A 21,819-nucleotide genomic window follows, 5' to 3' on the forward strand; every position below is an offset into this window, starting at 1 on the left:
TTGATATTACTGACCTAGTCCCAGCAGCACGGCCCTGCAGTGCTGTATGCCATCCATAACTGTGTTTAAATGTTAACATTGATTTACTAATTCATAACTAATTCATAACTAATTCATACTAATCCTCTTTCTCTACTGCAGCGTATCCCCTTTCACTTGATGTGTACATCCTGCCGATCTCCCTTACACTCTCTCTCTCTCTCTTTCTCTCTGTCTCTCTCTGTCTCTTTCTCTCACTCTATCACACTCTCTGTCATTCTTCTCTCCCTCTATCTTTTTATCTTTCTCTTTTTCTGCTTCTCTTGCTGTCTGTCTTTCCATTTGAAATATACACTGAAAATTGTTATCAGAAATTTGATAAGAGGTCTTATCAGATTCTACCATATGCGGGAAAAACACTATTAGGCTACTGTATTAATCAGAAATGTGGAGAGCAATAAATAATTAATTCATAAAGACAGACATGCTCTGCTGATCTCCTCAACAGACAGAAGACAAAGATATTAAAATACCGTACCTATCTACTAATCAAATCAAAGGTGCACACACAGATATACATGTTTTATAAGACGCAATACTGATGTCAGTGCATACATTTCTTAGGCCTATTGTAATCTGAACCACAATAATAATAACAACAACAAAACAAACAAACAACAACAGCAACAAAAATGGGAAAAAGGGAAATGAAACACAGACAGACAGATGGCAAATTAACTGTAACCAGATTTAGTAACAATAGTAACTTCCGTAAGAGCAGTGATGGACCTGGTCCATACTAGACCAGCACATTCATCAAATTATGCACACTTGTTCAGAAGCAGTTCATTAGCTAACAAATAATCATACCTGAAGCCACAATAAAAGAACTCAAATCATTCGGACTCATGGTCACTTGGCTTGCTGACATGCAGGGTCTCTAAATCATTATGGTACAATTTCTTACAACACCTAGAACTTACAGTTCTATAGCTACTGCAAACCATGATGCCTGTGCAGGCTACAGTCCACACCTCAAAGTGTTCCAGTGTCAATTAAAAAGAATAAAGAATAAAGAATATAAACAAAACGTTTTTAAAAAATCAGTGAGCTTTGTTGTGTTCATTCATTAATAGAGGTTTCTACAACTTATACATCCTGGTAGTCATAACAGTATGCTCACCTGCTTGTAGCTTTACTGCATTTATATACTGGCTTTGAAATACTGGGTCCCATGTATTCTGGATTTGGTAAATGAACTTTCTTTTCATTTTCTTTTAACTTTCTCTGTTAATTCTTTCTTTTAATTTTGGGTCTCATTTCTGAGGAAGGAATGTCTGTTCGGGTAGCTTCCATCTTATCACTAGCTGCTTCCACACTAGCTCCTCCCACCTTCTGGGATTCCCGGTGTACCAGCACTTATTCATCAGTCTCCACCTTCAACTGAGCATTAGTGAATGTGTATTGAATGTTGTCAAAGGATACATGATAGTATTATAGGAAATACAGTGGGGAAAATAATTATTTGATCCCCAGCTGATTTTGTAAGTTCACCCCCGTACAAAGACATGAACAGTCTATAATTTTCATGGTAGATTTATTTTAACAGAGAGAGACAGGATATCCATAAAGAAATCCAAAATAAAAACATTAAATAAAGGTTATAAATTAATTTGCATTTGATTGAGCGAAAAAAAAAAAGTATTTGATCCTCAAGCAAAACGTGACTTAGCACTTGGTGGAGAAACCCTTGCAGGCAAGCCCAGAGGTCAGACGTTTCTTGGTCACTAATTTTGCGCATGTCTCAGTGGGGATTTTGGCTCACTCCTCTTTACAGACACTCTCCAAATCCTGAAGGTTTTGAGGCTGTGGCTTGGCAATTTGAAGTTTGAGCTCCCTCCACAGATTTTCTATGGGATTAAGCTGTGGAGATTGGCTAGGCCAGGATCTTAATGTGCTTCTTCTTATGCCACTCATTTGTTGCCTTGGCCATATGTTTTGGGTCATTGTCATGCTGGAAGACCCATCCATGAGCCATCTTCAGTGTTCTGGCTGAGGTCAGGAGGTTCTCATTCAAGGTTCTATGGTACATGGCCCTGTTCATCAGCCCCTCAATGTGGTGAAGTCTTCCTGTACCCTTTGCAGAGAAACAGCCCAAAAGAAGAATGTTTCCACCTCCATGTTTGACAGTGGGGATGGTGTTCTTGGGGTCATATAAAGCATTTCTCTGCCTCCAAACATGGCGAGTCGAGTTGATGCCAAAGAGCTCAATTTTGGTCTCATCTGACCACATCACATTCTCCCAAGCTTTCTCTGAATCATTCAGGTGTTTCTTTGGCAAACTTTATATGGGCCTGTACATGGTGACTGTGCTCCCAGCTCCCTTGAGATCATTAACAAGCTCCTCCCATGTAGTTGTGGGCTTACACCTCACCTTTATCAGAATCATCCTTAACCCACCAGGTGAGCTCTTACATGGAGCTCCAGAGCGAGGGCAAGTGACTGTTATCTTGTATTTCTTCCATTTTCAAATTATTGTGCCAACAGTGGTCTCTTTCTCACCAAGCTTCTTGCTGATGTTTTGCAGGTCTACAATCTTGTCCCCGATGTCCTTTGACAGCTCTTTGGTTTCGCCCATGGTGGTCGAGAGGTTTGAATGGAAGAGACTGATTCTGTGACAGGTGTCTTTTATACACATAATGAAGTGAGATTAAGAGTACTTTCTTTTTAAGGGACAGGACTCATTTGTGTGTTTCTTGGGCACATAACCAGTCTGTGGGGGTCCTGCTGGTTGGTAGGGGATCAAATACAAATATTTCACTTAAACAAATACAAATTAGTTTATAACCTTTATGTATGTATGTATTTATTTATTTATTTATTTATTTATTATATTCTGTCTCTCTCTGTTAAAGTGTTCATGTCTTTGTAAGGGGGTAAACTTACAAAATCATATTTATTTTCCCCACTGTATGTCACCTGTAGGTGATGTGGTGGTTACCTCTTTTGATCTAAAGGCACACAAGAGGTCATGCAGACTGCAGCTGATCTGCTCACATTGATGCTAGGATAATAAAAGCAGCTTACCTTTGTCAGCATAAATCCTAAAATCCATACAACTGCACCCCTCCACCCAGGGCCACTGGCAGATCAGTTCTACAGTATCACTTGTCATGATACTCTCATAGTTGAAAAGCCTTCTTCTTTTCCAAAAGTCCAAAGAAGGACCATATAACTGGATCAGGCAAAGCACCCAAGGCAGTCTGTGATGTGGAAAGCGTAGCCTCGATACCCCAAACTCTCTCGCTTTATCCCTATTTAACTGCTTGTCTAGTTCACCAGCCTTGCAGTACTGCACGATCCTTTTTAGAAGGCAGATGTCAGTGATTTAACGGGTCTTACCTTTCCTTCTCACAGTGCACAAGGGGTAGGGCACAACACAAAGGTGCTTTAAAATCCCTCCGTGAACTTTCTATAATACACACCATAACTCAGGAACGGCCATATTTCAGCTAAGAAAGCTCTTGTCACTTGCCAAAGAATTTGAGTTGCCAACATTTTGACGGTTTAATGTTCCAGCTATGCCGCAGTACACTGGACCCGAACCCTTTGACTCTTACGAGTGGATGTGCAATGAACAAAAACGGAATTGATAACGAAAGGGAGATACCAAAAAAAATTTGTTTGGTGTGTTTGGAAGGTTGAGAGAGCTAAATGCAGTCTTAGCATTTTCAGTCGTTGATGGCCAAGTCCAACTTAGAGAGCCAGTATGCCTCAGTAAAAGCACAAAGAGCAGAACAGCAAGCTGTTCTACAATTAGGAGTTACATTTCATGATTTATTATTTTATTTTTTTTTGCAGTTTAACAGTCTGCACAGTCCCAACTACTTTAGAACTTACATTATATTTGGTAAAGAGTCGTAACTTAAGCTGTTGTTTGCAAACACTAAAAAGGTTTGAGTGTACGCCCTTCTGGTAGCCCCCTGCATCAGGTTTGAGTGTACACCCTTCTGGTAGCCCCCTGCATCAGGTTTGAGTGTACACCCTTCTGGTAGCCCCCTGCATCAGGTTTGAGTGTACACCCTTCTGGTAGCCCCCTGCATCAGGTTTGAGTGTACACCCTTCTGGTAGCCCCCTGCATCAGGTTTGAGTGTACACCCTTCTGGTAGCCCCCTACATCAGGTTTGAGTGTACACCCTTCTGGTAGCCCCCTACATGAGTGGTTCAACTAAAATCTCCATCTGGTCCTGCAAGTGGATCTTAGGACACATAAAAAAGCTAGATTTTCTGGCAGAACTTCAAAATCAAGTCTTACCCTGCAGTCAACAAAAGAAGGCACTTTAAAGTAAGTTCAGGAAGTTCTGTTGTAGACAGTAAATCCTAACTTTTTTCCCCTTTTTTTAATCCTATGTTAAAAAGGTAACCTCCGACATGCAGGAATAGTAGAAAAAAGGATGAGATGAGGTGTTGTTTAATAATGTATACAGTCAAAATTACCACTATGGCCTTTTAAGATAGAAATACTCAGAACCTTTCTGGGCTTTGTACTAAAATTTTCAATAACTGAAGTTAAAGATTGGTAGACATAAAGAGTTTAATTTTTTTTAAAGCTATTTACATCCCATGGTCAAAATGGTCTCAGTCATTCCAGTGTTAACCACCTTCTCCATTAAATCACAACTGAGGCTCCTTCACCCATTCCTTCGATGCCAGGCTTAGTCCATATGTTTCAAACAATTAATAATAATACTTATTAATAGTATTCATCCCCTGAGCTCAAGAAGAAAGAAAGTCCTGAAAGTAGTAACCATAGACCCATTATCAAATAGTGAAGATTCAAAATATGGTAGCAGATATTTTTCATGGTCTTTTTCTTTTTGAATAAATTTATATTGCTGAATGATCATATTTATCCCATATTTTAAGCGCAAGATCAAGCTGATAAACCTCACAGACATTTTAAATTGACATTTCTGCTTATCTTTTCCAAGGGGGCCTGGAAGTCTGCTTGGCACTATAGCTGTTCATACATATGAACAAAAGTATGCAGACTGTACTAACCAAAGGCTGTAAGCAAAAGTGTAAACAGAGCCATCTATTAGAAGATGTACTACAAGAATATATACATTTCATCATACATTGAAATACCTTCTGTATATTTTCCAAACAAAGTTACAGCCATACGAGCTGGCTGGTTAGGAGTGGGTATTGCATATGCTAAATATGTGCCTATGGCTGACTGGAAGTGGAATGAGAAAAACATCAAATAATACAAATGACAAAAAAAGAAAACAAAGCCGATACAGGTGAACATTTACATAACCAAAGCCATACAGCAAGGCGGATAACAGGCAGCCCTGGACCAGATTTACAGTCTGTACTTCATTGGGAGCGGCAATAAACTCACAATCTGCAAGACAAATACACAAGTCATGCGACCTAATTGTTCCAAAGCAATTTACATACCTGAAATCCCAACAAAAGAAAGTTAATCAGGGTTCACACCCAATTACCAGGCCTGCAGTCAAGCAGTCCTAATGTTACAAACACAATTACTAACACCACATAAAACTCAAGTATCAGGATCGTCTCCTAACATGACAAATCGCATTTCTTTACATGTTTAGTTTCAGATGATGGCATCTCATCTTCACCTGAAATGAGCTTTAATAGCCCCACTCACTTTTTTTTTTTTTTTTTCACAGCATGTCGTTTCTGGAGTCTGCACACCTTTGTTAGTTTTGCCAAGTGCTGCACATATGTCACAACTCATTTGTACTTTGTGAATTCCAGAGTTATCAAGCTATGGCATTTTCTTGTCAATGAGTATAAGTGTGTGTGTGTGTGTGTGTGTGTGTGTGTGTGTGTGTTCACTGTCCTTTTGGCCCCTCTAATTTATGGCTATTAAAAATCTTCTGATTCCTTTTCTGCACACACACACACACACACACACACACACACACACACACACACACACACACACACACACACACACACACACATATATATATATATTAAACATATGTGTGTGTGTGTGTCTATTTGTGTGGATCCCCATTTGAGCGTAAATGTCTCAGCTCATCTTGGTATTGTCGTGTAAACCTTCCTTTGAGAGTGTTCATTGTGGTTCAAGTGACATGATTACATTCCATAATTGTTACACATTCGTCAGCTGTAGCATCAAACTGCGAGTCTCCTGTGCCGTCACATCCCAGAGGTGGTCTATTGGATTCAGACCTGAAGGCCATGGAATTACACCGAACTTGTTGCCATGGTCATGGATCCGTTTGAAAATGACTTGTGCTTTGTGATGTCATCATGCTGGAAGTTGCCTTCAAAATGGGTAAATTGTGGCCATAAAAGAAGCAAATGGTCACTAACCAAATTCAGAGTGGCCGTGGGGTTCAAATGATTCATTGGAATTAAGGGCCCAATGTGTGCCAAGAACACATTCCACAAACCGCTACACCACCAGCAGCCTGAAGTGTTGACACAAGGCACAAAGCAGGTTGGATCCTTGGATTTGTGCTGTTTACATCAAACTGTGCCATCTGTATCAAGATACATTGGACCTGGCAGTATGTCTGCAATCTTTCACTGTCAGCTTTGATGAGCCTGTGCCCACTGTAGCCTCAAATCCTTGTTAAAGTCTGACTGGAGCAGAACACAATGTGATCTTCTGTCCAAGCCTTGACCTGCTGGTCATTCTGAGATGCTGGTTGGCTCATCACGGCTGGAAAGAAAAGGTTATTTCAGTTACCGGAGCCTTCCTGTCGGCTTGAACATGTCTGGCCATTTTCCTGTGACCTCTTTCATCAACAAGTCGTTTCTGCCCACAGACCTGCTGCTCAGTGGATTTATTTTTGTGTTTTTGCGGAGACTGCTGTGAGTGAATATCTCAGGAGATGAGTAGTACCTGAAATACTCAAACCAGCACCAACCATACTACGGTCAATGTCATTTGATACATCTTTTCCACATTATGAAGTTTATATTTTCCCCATTATGAAATTAAACATTAACTGAATAATAACAATATCATATCAGCATATCACCCATATCAGAATAATTTTATTCTCTCTCTCTCTCTCTCTCTCTCTCTCTCTCTCTCTCTCTCTCTCTCTCTCTCTCTCTCTCTCTCTCTCTCTCTCTCAATGCCATATAGAGTACCTGTCAAACCAACTATTTTACAATTTTCAACATTTTACAAAACAATAAAATAACACATAGGATTATGCTCTATTAAACAAATATCTTTTTTAATTGATCTTTAAATCTTTGTTTAATTGTTTAAACAAATATCTAACTAGCTACCCTTTAATTTGATGACAACTTTGCATGTTCTTGGAAATCTCTTAACCAGCTTCATGAGGCAACTAATCACAAATTGTGCACAGTAGACTGGAAGGTGATACAGGTGCAGTCTGATGTGTCTCACCCTCTGGTATTCCCCTCCACCCTCCACCCCCCCCACACACAGACACACACACACACACACACACACACACACACACACACACACACACACACTACATTTACTGTGGACATTTCCTCCTTCTCAGTGGCTATGTAGTGAGTGATGTTTAATGGTTCAGACTAATTTTAGACTCAGATGCAGGTTCATTAATACGCCACACTGCAGCTATTCTTGAAATCACTCCAGGAACCCATCACACCCAGCTTGCAGAGTGGGGGAAGCATTTTAAGGGTGACCGTTGTGGTATTTTTTCTTTGTATTTTTTTTTTTTGGACTCTCCAGTATGCTGCCAGGGCATGGGGATGCTACAGAGTCTCACCTAACAGGCTGATCTCAAGATCTCAAAAGCTAGAACTGGTGACAGCATCCACACTGAGCCACAGGTGGGCGAGAATGAGGTGTCATGCACCATGCCAAAAAGAGGCTGAGCGCCGTATCTCAGCCTGGAGCTGAGCAATGAGGCGTTATATTCTTAGATGTCTTACATGTCTTATTTATTTTTGTTTATAGATGACCAATGATCTAGATAAGCTTATGTTTTTGTGTAAGAAAAGTAAGTTTTATTGCTGGATTTGCCCTTTTATGTCTTTATTGTACCAGTATACGAATCTAACAGATATACAGGTAGAGGCAGAAGTTTAAATTACATTTTGAACATTAAAATAGATTTTTTAATTAAAGCTAAATAGAGTATGATTTTACCTCTTAATTTATTTTCTACCGTAATGTAGCAACGTACATCTAGTATGGATCTAGTAATATGCCCTTTATATGCAGCATGTGACTGTATTGCTTATTGAACCTTTATTTCTGCATGCCCCACATGTAATATTTCTCTACCACCCCAGTAAGGATGACATAATGCAGTACTGAAGGCCAAAGTGTTGGGTTTATGGGTCTGAGTGTGGGTGTACACAGTTAAGATCCAATTTCGTAGAAGCTGTGATTGGTCTTTAGCTGATGAATCTCCCTTGCCATACGCAGCCTGTACTTGCTGACTGTATATGCAGAGCGGCTGGTTCAGGAGCGATGGCACGTGCGTGTGTGTGGCGGCGTGTCCTCAAGGTGAAGGCAGTTTATTGCGCTGACAGCCGTGCCGCACACAGCCGTAATTGTTTGGGGTCCTAATAAATCAAAGGTGTCTCTAGAGTTTATTTATTTAGAGAATGAATTAATCCTTCCCATGAGCATGCTTTATGTGTGTGCGTGCGTGCGTGTGTCTGTGCGTCTCTAGGTGTCTTGTCTGTCAGTGTATACGTGCTTACCTCCTCTTTGACAGGGTGGTGTATGACTGCACAAGGCTTGACGTCAGAACAGAATACTTGTCACTATCGTCAGCCCTTGGGATATCTTTCTCTTTCTCTCTCCCTCTCTCTTTGCTCTCTTTTTGTCTCACATGCTGCTTCTTTAGGCCCTTTTTTCCTGAAATTCCATGTTTCTGATGTCACCGTTACTGAAGAGAGTGACACAGACACACCCACTCATGCGTGTGCTCTTAAATCCTCCTACTGTGATGCGCTGATGATGCGCTTAACGCACTATTTGTTTATAAACAGATTATGGCTGTTTGTAGGAACGCTAAAGAACTTTCTTAGATGTCACTAAGGCTGGCTTAACACTGTGCAATTCCTGAGTGGTCTTATTTGTTTGTTGCACTGCATCATATGCTACAGCTGACATCGTGACCAAACTCCATGGCAGACTGCAACCTCGCTTGTTCTGTCAATAGACTATATGATGAAAAGTTTCTGACGATAAACCCATGGTGCCAGAAAATTATGACTTTCTGCTTTTATCTATATGCGACTCGATTCCTTAGTAAAAAGGAGACATTTTCTCTGCTGCCTTAGTTCAGTTTTGTTTCGCTGTACTGCCATTTTTTGTGGTTGGTGCAGGAGGCGTGTTTTGTTCCGGGCTGTTCAGGGTCTGTTCCCTATCGGATGTTTTTAGATGTGCGTCATACCAGTAGTGGGATTTTGGAACTTTCTGACAGTGCCAGAAGATAATCATAATAATCCATGATAATCTTTGGCTGCAAAGGTTCTAAGTCAACCACTATGGATCTTGACACATTACACACTCCAAGACCACAGATTTTTCATTCTTTCTCAATTAGCGATTGCCGTCTGCAACAGTGTAACTGTCAAAATAATAGCACAGTGTAAACCCAACTTAGCAGATCTGCGGAAGTCTCCACCTCAGACTTGTGCACTATAGAGGGCCACAGGTATGGTGGCACACACAGAGAGGAGGAGAGTTACCAAAATGATTCCCATATGTCTTACCGCACCTCCCACCACTGTACAGACTTCCAATATTTTTCTTTCTCTTGCTCTCATCCCTTCTTCCCTCTGGACGGCTGGTGCATTTATGGAAGGCTCGGAGGTTCTGACAGGGAGACGGAGCAGCACAGGCCTCGTACGGCTCCTGGACGCTGTTCAACTGGACACAACGTCAGCTCTGTGCGTCCCTCCTGCCTGAGGGGCTGGTTTTTGCTGTCATTGCTACCTGAGGAGAAGCGTTAGCTTCAGTGGTTGCGTGCTGTTACACTGCACACTTGTGTCTTATTCTGTTGTCAGCAAGCATGCTGTCTTCTGATTGCATGCTTTGTGGGTTCAGGACCTTTCTTTGCTCTCTAAGGCTATATGTAGTGAGATTTCAATTTGCCATTGTAGAGTGTGCTGAGCATACTGTGTGCTTGGTGGTCCAATTGGCTTCGGTTTAGTGGGCAATACAGCTGTTCTTCCAGTATTAACTTGACTTTATTAGATGGAAATAGGAAGAAGCTCTTTTAGTTACCAGTCTAAGAATGGAGTTACAGACAAGTGAAGGAGGCTGTCATGAATGCAGCAAATTTGCTTTTCTAAACAGGGTTTTTCTGCTGCCTTTAGCTGATTAGGTGTGGTTTTCTCTTTCTCTGCTGTTAAGATCCTCTCTGTGCAGCTCTGTGTAGCTCTGTGCAGTGTTGGCACACAGACCCTGTTACATTTTCCATGACACGATGGGGATCAGGCAGCTTCATGCGTGCAAATTTGAGAGTGTGTGTGTTATGTTGGTAAAAGCCCAGGATGTGTCCTGATCATCATGATACTGTCTTCTCTTTATGTGCTTTTCCCAGAATCTCAGTGTCATGTGGCAGGCTTCATGAACAGCATATGCATGTTTGCTTGCTCAAGGTTAAATACGAAGGACACTGCACTGCAAAATGGTTTATTAGTTTTAGAGTGTAGCACTAAAACCTGAATAAACGTTACATCAAACACAGTGTCATGCCGTATACACCTGAACCCCCACCCGCATACATAACTTTTGTTATCTATGTGACCATAAAAGTGTCGTCATAAAATATAATAAATGCAACAAAGATTGATGAAACTTTGTAGCAAAGATAATGAAGCTAACTGCTGAGTATGTGTATGTGTGTGTGTGATTTTCTTACTTGCTAGTTTATGTCTCAATTAGGTCTCAAAGCTCTCAAAGCATGCACTCACTCAGGTGAAGTTCATGCAACATGCACTCAGCACAATCCTTTGTGATGGACCAAATATCTCTGGTATTTTCAACGGACAGAGCAGACAAAGCATTAAGTCTTCTGTAGTAAGCCTTCAGTTTAGGAAGTGCTTGAATTTCCTGAGCATCTTCACAGCTACCTCCAGTATACCACAAAATGCGTAAACACCCAAAGCCTCCTCCAATGTAATGTTTATGCTAGAATAATAGCCAAGACTAAGAAGAATCTTCCCAAACTTCCCAATAACTTAGCCAAATAAGAATCTTCCCAATAATCTTCCCAATAATGATAAAATTCATATTTGATGTATTTTAATGGAATTACTTTCATATTTTAGAATTTTATACATATAAACAATGAATATATCATATTTGACATATCAGTTTAAAAACCATTGGCAACATGTAAACCTAAATGTAATGTGTATGTGCTTGGATTTGTGGTCTGTTGCCTCTGTGTGGGCTTGGAGTGGCATATTCTGGATTTAAGGACTCCGACATTTGCCATCTGAAGTGTTTCCTTTTAAACACAGTAGACTGGAAGGTGATACAGGTGCAGTCTGATGTGTCTCACCCTCTGGTATTCCCCTCCACCCTCCACCCCCCCCACACACAGACACACACACAGACACACACACACACACACACACACACACACACACACACACACACACACACACACACACACACACAGAGACGCCCTTGTGTCAGTGCAGGCAGGTGAACAGGCATATTCAACTATAACCAGTTCTATAACTGGCTATTTTTGAATGTGTCCAGTCTCTGCCTTCTTTTCGTCATGGGAAGACACCGTTCCCATTTCCAGTCTGGGTCCCTGGAGTAACCATGACTGAGAGAGTTACACAACTGGTAGCCATAGTGAGATACAGTAATTAGCTACCCGAGGGTCTGGTTGTCCTAGAGGATAACTGACAAATGATTGAAAACGTTCTGCATTCACACTTATCCTCTTTGACATGCTTCCATTACAGGGAATTACTGTCTTATTCTCTCTCTAGGGTTTAAAACCCTCTTTCTCGTCCTGAAATAGTTTGTTCCTTAACACCCCTTGCCCCCCAACAGATTTGGTCGCCCCGGTGTGGAATGCTACTGTCAGCATGAGAGTGGAGCGGCCGTTATCCAGTTACAGTTCCTTATCAATGAGGTGAGTGCATTTGTGTAGTCTCTCTTTCTCTCTCTCTCCTCACTGAATGCTTGTGCCCCTAAATCCGCTGGGATAGCTCCGGTTATCCCGCATGAGCTGTCAAGAGGCTCCCATGATCCATTCTCTCACGCCCTTTGTTGTCAAGAGCTCGCTTGGCCTCCTAGAGGGAGTCTAAGTAGGGAGCAAACAGCACCTTTTTCACCCTTAGGTCCTCCCTTAAAAGGGGCCTGTTCGTACCTGTTGCACACAGTTTCCATGTACTGCACACTTCTTTGTGTCCTGCTCATAAGTAAAAATGTGTATACAGTAAAAACAGAATGGTGCTCTGCTTACCAGTTCATCACACATTCCAAACACAAACCCGATCCTTTATTTTCTAAGACTAGCTGGTGTGCATCCCTGAAGGTTACAAGGCAGACTGTGTTCCCTCCAAAAACTTGTTTTGAAATAAAAACCTAAAATAAAAACTAATTTTCACAGTGTCGTGGGTCAAGAGTATGCCGAGATGTCTTCCCCTCCATCGACTCCGGCAGTGGGCCAGCCATGCCACTGGGTCCCACAGACAAGGAGGTTGCACTGCACTTTAAGACTATTGAGGCAACTCTGCCCTCAGTTTCACCTGCTAACATAGACGGTGCTAGTGCATGGGTGTTATAGTCCTATGAATTTGTGTGATGGCAGTTGATGTTGCTGGTACATACAATTATTGGAGACATATAGAGGCAATGTATTGTCCACATTGTAAATATTTGCTAATGCACTATGGTAATTGTCCAAAGTGTTGCACTTGTCACTGATTCATGTCAATTTATTCGTTTTCTTAATCAAAATAAATAACACTGTTTATAGTTCTGAAGAGACCAAAAAGCCAACAATAGTATTGCAGTATTTTTTTTTTCTAATGTGATCATTCCATTATTTTACCAAGAATGCATTAATTTTAGGACATCTAGAATTCTTTCTCCACATAGTTCTTTTGGGTGTGTGTGTGTGTGTGTGTGTGTGTGTCGGCATACCAAGTAGAGCCTGCGGGAGAAGGCATAAGGTCTCTCGCTCTCCATACACACGCGCAAACACACTCCCACCGACCCACACACACAGAGACACAGTCTGTGAATCATCGTCAACTAGGAGAAAAGGGCTTGCTCTGCTTTAAATTCAGCTCCTGTTACCATTTGAAAGGCTTGCTGTTGTGTGTGTGTGTGTGTGTTTCCGCTTGGTCGGTATATAGCAGTGCCTCAGGAAAAAGAAGATATTTCAGCCATCTGCTCCACCATTCCTGTCCCCACTGCTTGTTTCTCTTCACCCTCCTCTCTTTTATTTTTCCTCTTTCTGTTTGTGTGTCTCTCACCCACGCTCAGGCTCTCCTTCGTATCTCTCTTCCTCACTCCAGTTCTCTCACTCTCACGCGCATACTTCCACCACCCACGGCCCCTTCTAGAATTTTCTAACCCAACAGAAACTCAGTATAATCAGCAGGCTACTTTTGAGTTCAACATGACAATCCAGTGCTTGAGTTCATGTCTGGGAGCAGGTTAAAATCTTTTTCTCTGTAATGTTCATTGTGTGCCTGTCTGTCTGTCTCTGTCTGTTCCACAGGGGGCGCTAGTGAGTGCTTTAGCTGATGACAGTGTTCACTTGTGGAACCTGCGTCAGAAGAGACCAGCCGTGCTGCACTCCCTCAAGTTCAACAGGGAGAGGTAAATGACTGGGGCCTGGAGCAGGTCCCACCTCCCACATAAAGCTGTCCCTGCATCCCACACAAAGCTGACCCCAACTCCAGCTGCAGAACAGGCACAGGTGGGGCAACGGCATCCGTGGGTGGTCGCTGTTCAGGTGGGCTGTGGGCCTGCGCTTATGAGGGCGAGAGAGTGTGAGACAGGGTTGTTCCCATTGCCCCTCAGGCCCAGGACAGAAACTCACCCCCCGCTAGCCATGCTCCACTCCAGGCTTTCTAACGTCACCTCCCCACCTTTGTTACTCGATTGGTACAATGTCCTGCGGCTGTTTTGCAGCAAAAGCTGATATGGTAAAATTCAGCCAACAGGCGCAGGGCTAATTGCATGACATCACTTCATGGTAGCTGGATATTACTCTAGGAAAGAAATATTTTTTAAAAGCAAAGCAGACTGATGAGGTTTGGCTGAGGACCCAAGAACTTGTGTGCCCTATTCCGTGCCTCTGGATCTTCGGAGGAAAGGGTTAAACATCTCGACCAATGGCGTGCAGCCGTTGATCCTAATTTGAGGGGAGTCATCCCTTCACTTCCCATCAGCGGGGCCGCATGCTGACAAGAGCGACAGCTTGCCAACAGCAGCTTTTAGGGGTGAGCGAGTTCCTGCTACATCTCCGCATTTGTGTGTGTGTGTGTGTGTGTGTGTGTGTCTGTGTGTGTCTGTTTGTGTGCGCACGCGTGTGTGTGTGTGTGTGTGTGTGTGACATTTATCAAGCATGTCGCTCGACAAGTTTCTCAGTGCCCAGGGGAGCAGGAACAACGAAGCATGCCAACGTGAATAGAGTACACAAAGTCTCAAAGGGATTACCGAATCAGGATGGAGTTGTCATTAAAGGGAAATCTTAGAGGGTCCACCTTCTGGAGTCAGATAAAGCCCAGAGGATCAACACTGACAGTCTGATTCACAGACAGCCTAAGAGCGGAATTTAAAAATAAACAAAATCGGTGTCCACAAAACAGGCCTCTGATAAACATGTCAAGGAATGTCATGTCATCTGAGGCTTTTAGACAGGCAAACATCTGCTTCCTTGCAGGTCATAAAATTCATAAATATAGAAGCTGACAAAACCAATCACATCAGTGGACAGCTTGTCAATAACATGTAAGGTAAAAACAATTGATCACATGTTTTACAAGACCAGGCACATCTTGTGTGTTCATATTAAAGAGCCTGTTAAAACCTGACCCTAATTCGTCACTATTACTGAAAGAGGTTTTACAAATACAGGTCGATATCAGCTCCCACACGAGTTTGATTACCTGGTGTGCACCATGAATGTCATAGTAGTCGTTTCCTGTCTCGGACAGGAAAGCAGCTCTCAGAGCCAGAACAGTTCTTCTCAGGACACTCCCGCTGCCTCAGCGTCGACAGCTTGACAGGAAGCTGTCGGAGGTTGTCACGACAACCGGGGCCAGCTGAGATGAGGGAACAAGTGGCCCGCGGCAGCCTCTGGCTCTTGTGTGTCCTGAAGCGCGTTGGAGCGCATGCTGAGGTCTGAGGTACATGTAGTCACCGAGGGGAAAACATGCAGAAATGATCAACAACTTCATCTGACCTCACCTCCTCTTACCTGAAGAAATCAGCCTGTGTCAACAGTAAAACGTAATTATGAGACACATGGAATGCTATATAGAGACATAACTCATAATAAAAGAAACAGTGACAGGGTAGTGAGAGGTAGGAGTGTCTGCACGTGTGTGTGTGTGTGTGTGTGTGTATGTGTGTGCGTGCGCGTGTATGTATGTGTGCACACGTGTGCGTGCGTGCATCACACTTGTGTCAGGTGTGATTAACTGGGGGCAAAAAATGCCTAAACTTCTCAGAAACATTAAAAAAAAGAGAATCCAGAGTCTCGCTCAGTGACTGTGTTGTCTACTTGTAGTCAGCACTGTAAGCTATCAGCTCCAGAGAGTGAAGCTTTAACCTCCACGCTCCAGCTCCTAGCAGCTTGGCCCATGATGTCCGAGCCATGGCCTTGGAGGCGGGTGCTCTCTGCTCTTCCGCAGCGAGTGTGTGTCCTGGGCAATGCCTGTCGGCTGTGCTAGAGGCCCCTGTCTTGCTGCACAACAAATCCTCTGACTTATCATTTTGGAACAGGAGGAGAGTGCTGCCCAGTCAAGCTGCAGTCAATCCCAGCTGCCAACGAATAGCAGTTTTCAGTGGCTCAGGGTAGGGCTCATCTGTAGGCCTCTCTTAGAATCTCCACTCAAAGGGCTTTTGGCCTTTCAGGGTGATGTTTGTTCTTTTTTTTTTTTTTGTGTGTGTGTGTGTGTGTGTGTGTGTGTTGGGGGGATGGGGGGATATCGCTGCAGGTGGAAGGCTCAGTAAAGAGCAAGCCAAATGTCAGGAGATCAGGGTTCCCAGCAGTCTTGCTAACACGCTCATAGTCACCCTTCAGCAATGAGCAGGCACATGCAAACACCTGCTCCACTTCCACAAGCTGTGCATGTGTGCACGCGCATGTGTGCACGCGCATGTGCACATGCATGTGTGTGTGTGTGCTTAGGTACCTGACTTAATTTGTGCATAACTAAATATGTATGTGGAGGTAAAAGTGTTATATTTTCTTGAGGTCAATCTTGGCTGACAGTGTGTGTGTGTGTGTGTGTGTGTGTGTGTGTGTGTGTGTGTCAGCGTTTATTTGACTAGATTTTTGTAAGCAGTACAAGACACTGGAAGGGAAATCTTGCCCAGTCATCCTGGAGTAGACTCTCTGGTGCCACCTTGCAGTGACATCTAATGTCCTCTCTCCAACAAACCCTTGTGCTGACTTGCCTTTTTCTTTAAAAAAAAAAAAAAATTCATCATCAAAATATAAAAGGCACAAAAAGCTTACAAAAAGCTTAGAATTAACCAGACATAACCAGACTAGAAGTGTCAAATTCTAGTTCTGTAAATGGAGCCAAGATGCTGGACCCTAAGAAACTGCCCTTACCTGTATCTCAATGCTACAGTTTCATATGTGCCTGTGCATGCTGGCAGAGTGCTGCCAAACTGACCAAAGCCAGTGACGTGGGAGCTTTAAGCCTGATGTGCTTGCCTGAGCTACAGTTATTGCTCATGTCTAGAAGCAGTCATCGTTCCGGCAGTCTATTTTGGTGGACTGCGCTCTGGAAGCCGCGTCCTTATGGGAAATTGAGTTCTTGACCTTGGCAGTTCACCGAAAGAGAGAACAATTACTTACATGAAGGAGATTAGATCTTTGTTGCCTGCAAGAGGATATCCTGTTCCCTCGCTTGCTTCTCTTGTTGTTGTTTTTTTTTTGTCTTTTGTTTTTTTCAATCCAGCTTGTGGTGTCTGCGTGATTTTTTCCTGATGTGTTTTTGTGGTTTATACGTGAGGCAGCTAGATGTACATGTAGAGAGAGCGGGAGACTCTTCCCCTCATTAATATTCATATGCACGACTCTGCAGACTGCTGCCATGAAGGGCGGGGCTCAGGTGTGCACGTGTGTATGCGCATGCGTACCTTTGTGAGTGGGTGTCGGCATAGCCACGTGCCGAGAGTAGACTAGAAACAAACAGAGAAACAAATCCTTACCCAAATGCCATTAAGAATGTCCTCTTTCCAAATGGTCCACGAACACAAACTTAATTAACAGTCACGTACAGGAAAGATCTGTTTGACAGCAGGGCAGTTTTTTTTTTGTCTGCAAGTAAATGTAGCACTTAAGCGATGCTAGCCAGTTGCCCCCGTCGCCGCTGGAACTGGTACTAGCGCTCGCGGTGAAGCAGATGCGCCAGCGCCCGCGCAGCTAGCTCAGCCCCTCGAGCGCTGTGCCGAGCCGAACCAGCTTTCCAACATCATCCAGGCAGGGCTCGGGCCATGCACAGTTACAGTGTGATTAATAAAGCTTAAAAAAACAAACAGGTGAATGTTCACGGGAATGAAAAAGGATGTGTTTGGAGTACTACACATGTTCAAGTTTTATTCTCTCTCTCTCTCTCTCTCTCTCTCTCTCTCTCTCTCTCTCTCTCTCTCTCTCTCTCTCTCTTTCTTAGGATAACATTCTGTCATCTGCCTTTCCAAAGTAAGTGGTTGTATGTTGGCACTGAACGAGGAAATATCCACATTGTAAACGTGGAGTCCTTCACCCTCTCAGGATACACTATCATGTGGAACAAAGCCATTGAACTGTGAGTGACACACACACACACACACACACACACACACACACACACACACACACACCTTGAATGTGTATTGTTTGTTTGCTATAGCATACAGTATTGATGATCATTCCTCTAGACCTGTTGTGTTCTATTGATCTCTTTAATCTATCGCTTAAATAATTTATGTCTGAATTTGGTGTGACCATGAACAATACGACACTGTCTCTGTTTCTCTCTTTCTCTTTCTCTCTCTCTCACCTCCATTTTGAGCTGTTAAGTTATTCACACAGGACATTTTGTGCAAGGTTTTTTTTTGTCCTCTCACGGTGCGTTTGGGCTGTGGTGTGTTTGGCTGGCCTGCAGTGTGTTTGGCCATCCTGTGATGTGTTTGGGTGTCCTGCAATGTGTTTTATCAACCTGTGGTGTGTTTGGGTGTCTTGTAGTGCATTTGTGTGTCCTGCGGTGCGTTTGGGGGTCCTGTGCTCTGTTTGGGTGTCCCTCGGTGTGTTTCTGTGTCCTGCAGTGTGTTTTGGTGTCCCTCCATATGGTTGTGTGTCCCGTGGTGTGTTGGTGTTTGTGTGTCCCACAACACATTTGGGGGTCCTGCACTGTGCTTTGGTGTCCTTCGGTGTGTTTGTGTGTCCTGCGTGGTTAGTTTGGCCGTCCTATGGTGTAATGCGGATTGCAGGTCTGCTTTCACCACTGCGAGAATGCTCTGTTGAAGCCACGAGATCCTGCTCTGTCCTTCACTTCTGCCACAGTAATGGTTGACTGAAGAGGAGTGGCGACAGGGTTTTGGCCCGTTTCTCTTAGTGCGCACACACACACAGACTTGCACACACACGAGCATTAAACTGCTCCGGTGAGTTCCAAAGCATGAGTTGTAGCCTTTCATGATTGCATGTGTGAGTCTGTCCTTGGCTCCTCACTGTACAATGAGAAACCACAGAACATCTTCACTTTGTAGTGCCTAAATACCCCATTCATGTATCAGAATGAGAAGTGCTGATACATGTAAATATGGCTTTAGATAGCTTCCATACATTGCCTCAGTAGAAGGCTGCTTCAGTAAGCATATCTCCTCTGCATGCCTGCGTAGGGTTCACCACATCGGGGGTATTCCAAGGAAGCATCAGACACATGTAAGATCACATTTCCAGGGGTTCAACCACATGGGTGGCACATGGTGGCAGCTACCACCCTAGAACAAAGCCCCTCCCACTCCCCAGTTACCGCCCCAATTCAAATCCAAAAAATAAATGACAGAATTTGTCATAATTAGTTATATTTTGGATTAGATGTTTTTTCACAACACGATCAACATAAAACATTTACGCATTATGCGTTTTTCACTGCCATGCGAACAGATTAGACTGCTGTTCACTCCTCTGATTGGCTCAGAATTATACCACAGTTAATTCCATCTTTGCAATATTATTGGCTGAGAAGAGTTCTGTGAGGCACTGGCTGCATTTTTTGAAACCTTGTAGCCTACTCCACCACTTCATCTATTTGTGCATTCTCATGATATGGCACAAAGTTGAGGGTTTTATTTGCATAACTAACACTTGGATGCAGGTGAGTAATATGTTTTTCATTTCCATGATATTTTTCATATATTTTAGTATACATATCCACACAGATCTGTGTAGATGCTAACTGATTAACATCAGTGCCAACCTTTAAGCTATCATTCTTGAAGTGAACACAATGTTCACTGTTCATGTATTGCTCATAATTATTATATTGATAACATAACTAGTTACGTTACTTCAAATATGAAACCAGTGCATTAATGTAATTTATATACACATTCATTTTACAGGCAAAAGTCATATTATCATTACACATCATTATACAAATGCACCTTTGTCCTAACAAATACTTAGTTAGCATCAGCCTTTGTGTGCTCCAGAGTGTGGTCTTGCCACCCTCTTATCACCCCACGTGTAAAATCCTAGACACACACAGCAGGTTTCTGGCATCCTCGTGCTCTAAGCCAAGGACAGTCACTGAGGACTTGAAACTCCAAATCCTTTCATTACGATCGTTTCTTTATTACTCATATGCTAATTCCATCTTCGCCATGTGTGCGCTCACTCCCTAGCATGGCTTGAGCTAACTCTCATCAGCTTTCACTTTGTCCCATGCGGTGTTCCTTTCTGGGCTCCCAGGTGATCCAAGATCCCTGGCATCCTCACCAGAAGAGTCAATTGACAGGTTGACGCTACCTGCCAGAACGCCACTGCCATATTGCCCCGGTGTCCACGTTGCTACCAAGAAACCCTTGTTCTTTGTGATGGAACCTGCCTGTGTTGGCTTGGTGACAGCTGGCATTATGGGAGTGCATGTTGCCATAGCGATGGTGCAGGTGTTGCGGCGTGTTATCACAAGGGCGCTGTGGCATTTTGCCATCACCACAGGCATATAGTCGATCTGGGTGGAGCGTACCCTGGCACAGGACTGCAGCCTGGCAATGAGGGTGCATGCCATGCTAATTGCCTTGTATATATTCATTTTGATAGTCCATATGTGTTCAATGAAACAATTAGCAAGCTTGCTCATGCTTTCTTTGATGCACAACTGCTTGCATCTCTTGTAAGAGATTCAGTAGACGATTCCTGCAGTAAGGCATTAAGAGGAATGGGTGATAATTGATCCTTTCTTACTAGGCAATTTTGTTGCTGTGTTAATACATTTACAAGTAGCACATCTAGAGCGGTTTCAGGCTACAGCATCACAGTTATTATCTGAATCGTCATTTATCTCGCTCTTGACAAGCATGTCTTTGATGTTTCTGTCTCATCTGTAAGAGATTAGTGGAGGGTCCTTAAAAAGGCAAACGGTCTCTGCATCATGCTGGAGGTTTTTGAAATGTTTAAGTATTCTTTTTGTCTTAACAGTAAGTTGTTGGTAGGTCAGTGCCTTTACATGTTACACAGTTTATTGTGTAGATATAATTGGATATAATTGCCATTTTACTCATCAGTCTACACTAAATCACCCAGTATGACAAAGTGAAAATGTATTTTTAGATAATTAAAAAAAGTAAGTACATATCAAATCAAAAACTGAAGTCTCTCATTCACTCTGTGTATGGGTATATTATTTTACACACACACACACACACATATATATATATATATATATATATATAAAATTTAAAGTACAAATACACTTGGATTTGATTAATATTATAGGAGGGGCATTGGTAGTTTGTAAAATAATTCTAATTAAATAATTAAAAACAACACATTGTACAACCTAAATTACAGATAAATGATATAATCGAGAATTTATACAATAACAAAGTCTGTTTTGTTTTCGTAGCACTTAGGTGACCACCATTTGCCATTAACCATTTGAGTTCGCCTGTGCAAATTTGGACGAATTCGCAGTCATCAGAGTGTGTCCGCCACACGCATCTCAGCTTCCTGCACAAGTTCTGTGACTCAAGATGGTTTGGCTGTCAGGCTTTCTGCATGATGTGATGAGAAAGTGTGTGTGTGTGTGTGTGTGTGAATCGCCTGCTTAGATGCCGAATTTGAACCTGAAAGCAAAGATGCGTAGCTCTCTCCTTGGCCAAGGTTGAGCAGCCATCGGGAGGTTGTGGTTCATGTAGTGCCTGTGTGTGTGTGTGTGTGCATGCAAGCTCACACTGGCTTCAGCAGGGCGTGCTTATGATGTACATTTTCGCAGGGAGCGGAAGTGACACCCATTTCAGAGACTCAATGTGTGTGGCAGGTGTTGAAGCTCAGCATCCGGACGCTCTTCATTAAAAAAAAGGCAGCGAACTGCATTGGGCTTGAGTCATATGTGCGCACGCAGACACACACACAC

The 21,819-nt window shown here is 42.9% G+C and overlaps 1 protein-coding gene across 6 annotated transcripts in view; it reads left to right on the top strand.

Annotated features, from left to right (window-relative positions):
- The window catches only part of stxbp5a (syntaxin binding protein 5a (tomosyn)), a 78,347-nt gene that overhangs the window by 16,079 nt on the left and 40,449 nt on the right, over positions 1-21,819 (top strand). For all 6 annotated transcript variants that reach the window (XM_027015519.3, XM_081695623.1, XM_035529111.2 and 3 more), the window contains 3 exons: positions 12,050-12,131; positions 13,731-13,831; positions 17,869-18,003. In XM_027015519.3, the coding sequence (XP_026871320.2) occupies positions 12,050-12,131; positions 13,731-13,831; positions 17,869-18,003 (318 nt within the window). The remainder of the gene's footprint in view (positions 1-12,049; positions 12,132-13,730; positions 13,832-17,868; positions 18,004-21,819) is intronic.

The sequence above is a fragment of the Electrophorus electricus genome, chromosome 2 (assembly GCF_041902795.1).
Source record: "Electrophorus electricus isolate QZ-2024a chromosome 2, ASM4190279v1, whole genome shotgun sequence".
Taxonomy (NCBI): domain Eukaryota; kingdom Metazoa; phylum Chordata; class Actinopteri; order Gymnotiformes; family Gymnotidae; genus Electrophorus; species Electrophorus electricus.